Here is a 9,530-nt window from a genome sequence, read left to right as displayed (position 1 = left end):
AAAAGTATCCTATGTCCTTTCCCGGGACTCAAAATATCTCCATGCCAAATTTCAGCAAAATCGGTCCAGCGGTTTGGGCGTGAAGATGTAACAGATAGACAGACAGACACACTTTCGCATTAATAATATTAGTATGGAAGTATGGATTTCGCATATTCATAATATTAGTATGGATTGCGTCATAGCGCCCTAAATCCAAACCTTGGCCTTGAACTATAACATTTTGTTATAACTAATTTGAATAATCGTAAAATAATATTATAATATTGTGACTCGGAAATCTGAGAGTGGCTAAAGCTATAAAACATCAGAAGCTTGGCGTGCCTTGGCGGGGCCCCGTATAAAAAATTGTTTGGGGGGGGGTCTAAGAAGGTTGCATTCTTTACTAAAAGTAAATAAGGAAAGAGGGCTAAGGGGATTATAGCCTGTTGGTTCCTTAAATAAGGTTGTAAACAAGACTTGTTCGTAGAGGTTAAATTGCTACCATGTGAGGTTCAGAGGCCGTGACTTCAACTCCAACGACAGCAATAAATACTAGACCTAGTCTGCCCTTGGCTCCTAGATCATGGTTTACGTAGGCAATTAACATTTTGCTATGGCAAACGAATAACGAAGAACTTCTGATGCACAGTTTCTGAGTGGTTTTAACTTGAGTTTCTTCAATATTAGCGGTTTAGATTGGCTTACGGTAAAACACGCCAATAACTCTATCAAATAGATAACTTCCAGTTAAATTTTATACGTGGGAGAGCCATGCTTCGGCACGAATGGGCCGGCTCGACCGGATAAATACCACGTTCTCACAGAAAACCGGCGTGAAACAGCGCTTGCGCTGTGTTTCGCCGAGTGAGTGAGTTTACCGGAGGCCCAATCCCCTAACCCCTACCCTATTCCCTTCCCCTACCCTCAACTATTCCTTTCCCTTCCCTACCCACCCCTATTACCCTATTCCCTCTTAAAAGGTCGGCAACGCACTTGCGGCTCTTCTGATCAGGTGACCCGTTTGCTCGTTTGCCCCCTTATTTCATAAAAAAAAAAAATTAGATAAATAGTTAAATAGATAACATCTTCAAAAAGTGGACATGGACGTTCGGCGAATGTGAAAAAGGAATGTACAATTATTAGGTCTGTTTGGTTGGGTGAGGAAAGAGCGGGCGCCTGCTCACACGCTATTGGTAGATCAGTGATCAGACGGGGTGGTATTGGTAGATCGAAATCTGATTGTAAAATGTTAGTGGTAGACACTGTACACATCTACTGGTTGCTCGAGAGTTTATCTATTATCTGAGCGATCTAAAAGTTGTGCACCTATAACTACGTAATATTTGACGTCATACATTATTACAGCTTCTCGCCTCTTTGGCCTTTTATAGACTTTAAATTAATTAATTAATTATTTCAACAAATATTTACATAGGTGGGCTTTGTGCCTTGTGGGCTGTGGTATTCTCTGCCAGCCCTGGTAGAGAATGCTCAAGGTTCCTCAAGTAGCTTATTAATGTCACATTAATTCAGTCTTTTCATTCTTCTAGAAAACAGCTTTCAAGAGGTGAGGTGTGCTCGTGTGTTCGAGGTTATGCGCCAGTGCTGTCTCAAGCATAAGCCAACATCACTGGTCTGCGGGGGTTTCAGTTTGGAGCCGAGAGTGTTCGGGCCCGTCACCGACAGGCCGAGTGAAAGGTAATGTAAACAGGTAAGCATGTCAGTGCTGTCTCAAGCATAAGCCAACATCACTGGTCTGCGGGGGTTTCAGTTTAGAGCCAAGAGTGTTCGGGCCCGTCACCGACAGGCCGAGTGAAAAGTAATGTAAAAGGTAAGCATGTCAGTGCTGTCTCAAGCATAAGCCAACGTCACTGGTCTGCGGGGGTTTCAGTTTGGAGCCGAGAGTGTTCGGGCCCGTCACCGACAGGCCGAGTGAAAGGTAATGTAAACAGGTAAGCATGTCAGTGCTGTCTCAAGCATAAGTCAACATAGTGATGTTGACTTATGCTTTAGACAGCACTGACCAGTGGGTCTGCGGGGGTTTCAGTTTGGAGCCGAGAGAATTCGGGCCCGTCAACGACAGGCCGAGTAAAAAGTAATGTAAAAAGGTAAGCATGTCAGTGCTGTCTCAAACATAAGCCAACATCACTGGTCAGCGGGGGTTTCAGTTTGGAGCCGAGAGTGTTCGGGCCCGTCACCGACAGGCCGAGTGAAAGGTAATGTAAAAAGGTAAACATGTCAGTGCTGTCTCAAGCATAACCCAGCATCGTCTGCGAGGGTTTTACAACTTGGAGCTGATAGTGTTCGCGCCCGTCACTGATAGCCCAAATGTCGAGTAATAGCATGTCAAAGCTGTCTCAATCACAATTCCAGTGCTGTATCAAGTATGAGCCAGCATCACTGGTCTGCGAGGGTTACAGTTTAGAGCCGAGAGTATTCGCGCCGGTCACCGACAGGCCGAGTGACATATAATAAGGTGGCATGTCAGTGCTGTCTGTCTCAGTCAAGCATAAGCCAGCACCAGTAGTCTGACGCCTCGAGTGTGAGTGAGGGAAAATAAAGTGCTCACTTATTTTGATGGTACCTCAAAAATTTTTTTTGGAAAATGCGGCTTAATCCTTTGATGTGCAATATGATCGCAAGAGTTAAGAAGTCCTATATCACAGGGGACATGAAAAAACTTAGTTTATTACCTTGTGTGTCTCTAAAGGCACAGTGCCCATACGCCTATTACTAATAATGTTATTTCAATTATCCTTGGTGCGAAAAATAATACAAAGATAGCAAAAAAAAAGGATAAGGGCGAATAGCTCATAGATGACCCCAAATTTTATAATTAAAAAAAACATGGTCGCAGACTTATACTCTGTCAAGAAAGTGAAGAAATTAAAAAGTGGCAACATCGTAGTGTCATCCCTTTCAAATCAATCTAAGAAAAAAGGGATGACACTACGATGTTGCCACTTTTTCATTTCTTCACTTTCTTGACGGACTATAAATTACAGAGTACAACACAATAATATATCACTTAATACTATAAAAATATCCGCAGCCGAATAAAGAAAATCCTCCCTTTTTAAGTCCGTTAAAAAGTAACTTAATTTTGTTTCAGATAATGGAAAGAGGGAGGGGGCAGAAGCTACCTCTAGGAAAGCGTAGTTGGATCTACAGATATCCGAAGACTTTCCAAATCACATTCACGGCATTGGGCTTAGGTATTTTCTTTTCAAAGCCCCTATACGATATATTCTTCTTGGAACGCATCGAATTTGACTATACTGAACCTCCAACCACATTTGCGTACACCGAAGAGCCCGAGAAGTAGTTATGGAAGCAGTGAAAAAAGCCCAAGAGAGATTAGCAAAGTATCCTCTTGTTTTCGCCAAGTGTACCAAAACGGCAACTTTATATGCCCGCTGCGTTCTACTCAAAGACGAGGGACTGAAGAAAAACGACTGCGCTAAAGAGTTTGAAGCGTTCAACGCGTGTCTAAAAACAGCCGCTAAAGAGTTAAAAACGAGAATTTAAGATGGATTTGCTTAAGAGGTTCTTAAACTTGAGTTACTCCACGCATTCAAGGATTGGAGTGTTGCTCCGCGTTATATTTTTACTCTATGGAATGTACCATGATAGTAGATATGTAGTGCCATACACCGACATTGACTATCAAGTATTCACTGATGCAGCAAAATATGTGTATAATGGAGAGTCACCATATAAAAAACATACATACAGATACAGTCCTCTTCTAGCTATGATTTTGACGCCTAACGTGTTTCTAGACAAGACTTTTGGCAAAAAACTCTTTTGCGTATTCGATATGCTCAATGCGATTTTATTAAAAAAAATTGTCGAAAACCAAACCGATTCAAAAAATGCGCGCCAAATCGCAACATACTGTTCATTATTTTGGATTTACAATCCGATGAGTATAGCTATATCTACCAGAGGTAATGCTGATTCGTTGCCATGTTTTGTACTCATCATATCGATATTATTTTTACAATTGCACGCTAAGAGCCTATTGAAATATATTTTATCAGGAGTATTCCTCGGTCTAGCCATCCATTTACGTCTCTACCCTGTATTTCTGAGTTTACCTATGTATTTATCATTGGGAGAGTATAAAATCCACAGAAATACACAATTCATTGATGCTTTCAAAGCATTGATGCCGAATACAAAGCAAATAACTCTCACCCTTAGTTGTGTCTTCACATTTATTTCTTTATCATATTTTCTGTATATCAAATATGGCTATGATTTTCTATTTGAGACGTATATTTATCATTTTATCAGAGAAGACACAAGACATAACTTCTCAGTTTTTTTTTACTACGCATACCTTACAAAAGACGAGTTTGCATTAGATATGGTAAAGATTATTGCGCAAACATTTGAGTTACTAATCTTATTGGTTTTAAGTCTAGCGTTTGGCACGAAACCAGTGACTCTACCCTTTGCTATGTTTTCTGTGACTGTAGTACTTGTTGCTTTCAACACTGTAATGACGTCACAATATTTTATATGGTTTTTGTCATTACTTCCTTTAGTTGTACACAGTTTCAAAATGTCATTGACTAAGGCGCTCATGTTGGTATTACTGTGGCTCGGATCACAGGGGATTTGGCTTTATTTTGCTTATTATTTGGAGTTTCAGTGTGAAGATGTATTCATTCATTTGTGGATGGCGGGAATTTCGTTCTTCGCAGCCCAAATTTATATTTTAGCACAACTAATACGATGTTATGATCCCAACTATGGCTTTGGACTTATGACTTCTCATTCTGAATAGTTTTAGATTAGACTTATAGCAATTGTATAACTTATTGAATGACTTATAGCAATTGTATAACTTATTGAATGTTTATAGGATTCATATAATTGGTGTCAATAAAAGAGTAGATATAATCTAATATTTTATTTTCAACACCTAATAATTCAAACTATCAAATGCAGGTCTTTTAACCATATGGACTGCAAAAAACAAAAGAGTGCATTATGCACTAAACACAACTTATAGGAATCAATTTCATTTTCAATGTCCCAAATAGTTTGAAATAAGAACATATTTTGTACTCTGCAAATGCCTTAATTTTTTTAAGTTGGCAGTACTGCAAATACCTTTGGTTATACTATTTTTTCTCTTGGAGGTTTATTTTGGTGAGTTCTTCTGATTCACCTTGTGACATATTTGAGAGCTTTTTCCCGATCCTTTCGTGGACGTCCAAATATTTCGCCACACATCTATCCAAGCATACAGATTCACCTTTCCCTGTAAATTAAAAAATAAGAAATGTTTAAACTAAATATAGAATATCTAAGTAGAGTAATATACATTAGATATACATTGATTATTCTACAATCAAAAGCATTAGGAGAAAAAACAGTGAAGGCGGAAGACATCTTTGCCTTTTCCTTTTTTTTTCCAAAGTTGTCCTGGATTCCAATGAGTGTCTAATTTTAGATCATTATTCATAGCATTAGTCAACAAACTAAGTTATGAAGAAAGAAAGGTAAGAAAAGTAAGTGGTAATGCAGTATCAATATACACCAGTGCCAAATTTATGTTTTTATGAGTGTAGGCTTTTCACTCTATTTCCACCGCCCTATACAGCAGTCAGCATGAGTGGTCAATACTTAAGGAGAGTACTCGGTAAATACTCAATTCTCATTATAATCATATAATCAGGTACTTAATTTTTTACCAAATTTCCCTTTAAATAAATGAATCATGGACACTTAGTAAATTACAATGCGGCTGGCGCGGCGGCAAACATGTCTCACCAGTCATGCTTTATTATGAAATCTGTTGGCCCCCCATGGGCGTTAATCCAGCCTATTTATAAATCTGAGGCTGATATAAACATAAACTCACCTAGCTCAGCCTCATGGTATTTAACGGGGATGCACTTCCTGTGACAGGCGCCGACGAGACGGTTGTACATGTCCGACATCATCTCTATCTCCAGCTCTTGTACAAGCTGCAGCTTGGCGGGGTCCAATTGAGGTACGGCCATTTTGAATGAGGTTTATTTTAATCACAGAAAAGTATCTGAAATGTTATTAAAATTGTTTTAGTGAGAATTTTGATTTAAGTTTGCAGGGAATATTAAATTTAGATGTGTATTTGTGTGGAACACAATATCTTATAATACACCAGTAACAAGGTTTTTTGCAAATAAATGTTTAAACAAAAATATTGAAACTACAAAATGAATGTGCCATTGTAATAGGTTGGGGAAAAAGTCTTTTCGCATAAAGATGCGCGTACACGGGCAATAATTACGGCAATAATTGCTCGGCGACACGAATGGAGCCATCTGGAGCAATATGGAGCAATTTATTTCATATCGCTCAAATATTCAATGGCCACATCACTCAATATTGTATTGTGCAATATTGCTGCTTGTTGCCGCAAATTGCGTGACGTCCAAGTTGACAAGAATTGACTGGAGTTGAGCAATTTTAGTTGCCCGTATAAGCGCACTAAAATCTCTTGGGCTATTACAATTGGTAATCCTACTAATATTATAAAGGCGAAAGTTTGTTTGGATGTATGGATGTATAGATGTATGGATGTGTATGGATGTGTATATGTATGGATGTTTGTTACTCTTTCACGCAAAAACTACTGAACGGATTTTAATGAAACTTTACAATAATATAGCTTATACATCAGAATAACACATAGGCTACAATTTTAACCGACTTTCAAAATGGGGGAGGTGTTATGTTCGTTTTCTTATGTTCAACGATTACTCCGCCGTTTGTTAACCGATTTTCAAAATTTTTCTTTTTGGGATGGAAAAGATGGAAAAACCAAATTGGGATGATACCCTACATACCGTAGGGTATCATCTCAATTTGGTATTATATTCACAAAAGTGGTGATCTGATGAAGGATCCATAAGTAATCGAGGGAACTCCTCAAAATTTATGGGGAAACATGTGGTGACTTCGGTTTCGTGAGAAGTATTCTAAGCATATGCTACAAACAAGTAAGATTTTGCACCGAGGTATACCTGGTATACCGTGGTTCGGAAGGTGCTGAGAGAACTCCTGATTCTTTATAGATACAAGTTTGGGAGTTTCGGCGTTGTTTTAAGAACGGAAAGCATATGCTACTATGCAAATTACATTCATCATCATCATCATCACTACCATAATATTATACCATGCATCGTCCCATGATTATGAGCCTTTTCATAGTCTTTTAGATCGAGGCTCGAGTTTGTCAAGCGATAATTAAAAAAAAATCTATACTTAATATTATAAACCTGAAAAGTATGTTTGCTTGAATGCGCTAATCTCAGGAACTACAGGTCCGATTTAAAAACTTATTTCAGTGTTAGATATCTCATTTATCGAGTAAGGCTATCTATAGGCTATATTATATTACTAGCTGTTGCCCGCGACTTCGTCCGCGTGGACTTCAGTTTATAGCGCGCGATGTCAACAAAATTGGTGTCAAAAGCTTTTATAAAAAAAACCCTGGTACCCCTTAAATCAAAACAGCTGTGCAGTGTGCACATATTTTATTTTTTAAAATTAAACTTTATATTTTAAAGCTTATTTAGCCCCCTAATTACACAACTTTACCCATAAACTATTTATCATTGATAGGTTTAAAGTTACGTCACTGTATATATATATATATATATATATATATATATATAATATAAAGTATAATATAAAGTACTGACTAAAAGTAAAAAAGAAATAACAATCGATAACAATCGAAAAAAATCGAAACTCGTATGTATGATGATACCACCTCTTACAGAAAGATGTTGGGCAAGCGTTAGCGCGATGTAAGAGACGCACGGCGCCATCTAGTATGAATTTTTGGAATTAACTTAATTTGAACAAATTTTCGTATTTTCACCTCCTTACAACCCTTTTTTCCAGTAAAAAAGTAGCCTTTGTCCTTTCTCAGGCTTTAGACTATCTGTATACAAAATTTCATTACAATCGGTTCGGTAGTTTTGGCGTGAAAGCGAGACAGACAGACAGACAGACAGAGATACTTTCGCATTTATAATATTAGTATAGATATTATCACGCTAAGACTAATACGACCGAAGAAACTCAGGAAAATTTGGTAAAAACAGGGAAAATATTAGAAAGGGTTTATCTCAAGAACTACTGGAGCAATTTTTATAGCAATATTTGGCACTTATATAGAGTAGACCACGTGAAAAGAGTATTTATAGCTATTTTTATTCGAAAATGTACGGTTTCTGTGGAATTTCTAATTTACGCGGGCGAAGCCGCGCGGGACATCTAATAAAGTAATAAAAATAATGATTTTATGACAAGTATCTGGCTGATTATTTTCATTAAAAATTTATCATTAAAAAGTTTTTGTTTTACAGAAGACAATTCCAAATTCAAATTAGGTAAATGTGAGATTTTCATTTGTTTTTCTTATTGTTAAAATTAATGATTCTAACATGAAGAAATTCAATACATTTAAAATTTTATTACAAAAAAGGTAAAAATGCAAAACAAGCCGCGAAAAAGAATTGTGATGTTTATGGACCTACTGCAGTATCTGTGAGAGTAGCTATGAAGCCTCACACATCTTTAGCCACTCAGCAAAAATTACGGGAGTTTGGCTGGGAGGTGCTAATGCATCTCCTGTATAGTCCTGACCTTGCACTGACTAAAACAGGTGGAAATCTGAATTCCAGCTGTTTCAGTCGCTGCAGAATTGCTTAGGAAGTGTCAGGTTGATATCACAAGTGGACTGCCAAAATCACTTGTCGCAGTTTTTTCATCAGAAGCCCCAAAATTTTTATAGCAATGGGATCATGTACCTACCAACAATATGGCAAAAAGTTATCGAACAAAATGACACCTATATACTTTAGTCAATTGTAAATAAACTTTTTGAATTTTTATATAAAATGCGAAGAAACTTTTTTCCCAACCTAATAAATTTCTTCCTAAAGTGGTAAATGTGACATTTCAATTATTATTATTATTAGCATTATTGGTAACTGCCAATAAATAACCTTTGCTTAGATCAAAATTAATAAGAAAAAAAATATTTTTTGTGACTTCAGACCTCAGCTAAATGGAATACAACAGAATATTATGCTCTGAAGTGTAATACTTTCCCTGTAGAATAATTCCCAAAGCCTACCAAATATCTACTGGGACTTCCTCAGACTTACCAATTGGGAAAATTGGTATGTTGCTTACCAAATATCTAATGGGTAATGGGACTTCCTCAGATTTTTCTGTAGACGTCGTCGTAGTCTCCTACGTTAGATTTTCGCATGCGTTCACGCGCTCTCATATTCTCCAGTCGGTTAGCATTTATATAGTCCTTGGCGACTACAAATAGTGATAAACTTGTTACTGTTACCGCAAACCTAGTGAGAAATGGTTTTGATCAATGACATAAATTAATTGAGTCGCCTCAGCTCAAAAAATACGTTTAATTCGGTTTGAGACAATCGCACGCGAGTTCATTATGCTTAATCTTATAAAATATTACAAATAATACGTAATTATCACTGAAAATTCCACTATCGTGA

At 37.4% G+C, this 9,530-nt stretch overlaps 3 protein-coding genes across 4 annotated transcripts; 2 read left to right on the top strand and 1 right to left on the bottom strand.

Moving 5' to 3' along the window:
• Nucleotides 1-3,173: 3,173 nt before the first annotated feature.
• LOC121737942 lies at nt 3,174-3,510 on the top strand. Its single transcript, XM_042129680.1, has one exon. The coding sequence runs from the start codon at nt 3,310-3,312 to the stop codon at nt 3,508-3,510; it is 201 nt and encodes a 66-aa protein (XP_041985614.1). The 5' UTR covers nt 3,174-3,309.
• A 1-nt stretch (nt 3,511) lies between these two features.
• On the top strand, nt 3,512-4,893 carry LOC121737938 (GPI mannosyltransferase 1). The gene is made up of 2 exons (XM_042129674.1): nt 3,512-4,787; nt 4,818-4,893. The coding sequence occupies exon 1, from the start codon at nt 3,512-3,514 to the stop codon at nt 4,775-4,777; it is 1,266 nt and encodes a 421-aa protein (XP_041985608.1). The 3' UTR covers nt 4,778-4,787; nt 4,818-4,893.
• LOC121737941 (mitochondrial import inner membrane translocase subunit Tim10) lies at nt 4,889-9,303 on the bottom strand. 2 transcript variants are annotated; one of them, XM_042129677.1, is made up of 3 exons: nt 9,165-9,303; nt 5,861-6,037; nt 4,889-5,257 (listed from the first exon to the last, which is right to left on the bottom strand). In XM_042129677.1, the coding sequence occupies exons 2-3, from the start codon at nt 6,000-6,002 to the stop codon at nt 5,118-5,120; spliced, it is 282 nt and encodes a 93-aa protein (XP_041985611.1). In that variant the 5' UTR covers nt 6,003-6,037; nt 9,165-9,303; the 3' UTR covers nt 4,889-5,117. The 2 variants fall into 2 exon arrangements, with proteins under 2 accessions (XP_041985611.1, XP_041985613.1); XM_042129679.1 differs by having other exon boundaries at nt 9,193-9,280.
• Nucleotides 9,304-9,530: the final 227 nt, after the last annotated feature.

Source organism: Aricia agestis, chromosome 22, assembly GCF_905147365.1.
Source record: "Aricia agestis chromosome 22, ilAriAges1.1, whole genome shotgun sequence".
Classification (NCBI taxonomy): Eukaryota; Metazoa; Arthropoda; class Insecta; order Lepidoptera; family Lycaenidae; genus Aricia; species Aricia agestis.
This window is presented reverse-complemented; position numbering and strand designations above follow the sequence as displayed.

Excerpts from the sequence above, each read along its gene's own strand:
- LOC121737942 (XM_042129680.1), top strand. The coding sequence starts at position 3,310 with ATGGAAGCAGTGAAAAAAGCCCAAGAGAGATTAGCAAAGTATCCTCTT.
- LOC121737938 (XM_042129674.1), top strand. The coding sequence starts at position 3,512 with ATGGATTTGCTTAAGAGGTTCTTAAACTTGAGTTACTCCACGCATTCA.
- LOC121737941 (XM_042129677.1), bottom strand. The coding sequence starts at position 6,002 with ATGGCCGTACCTCAATTGGACCCCGCCAAGCTGCAGCTTGTACAAGAG. Across the intron at positions 5,258-5,860 it reads ATACCATGAGGCTGAGCTAG|GGAAAGGTGAATCTGTATGC; the intron begins GTGAGTTTATGT and ends TTTAATTTACAG.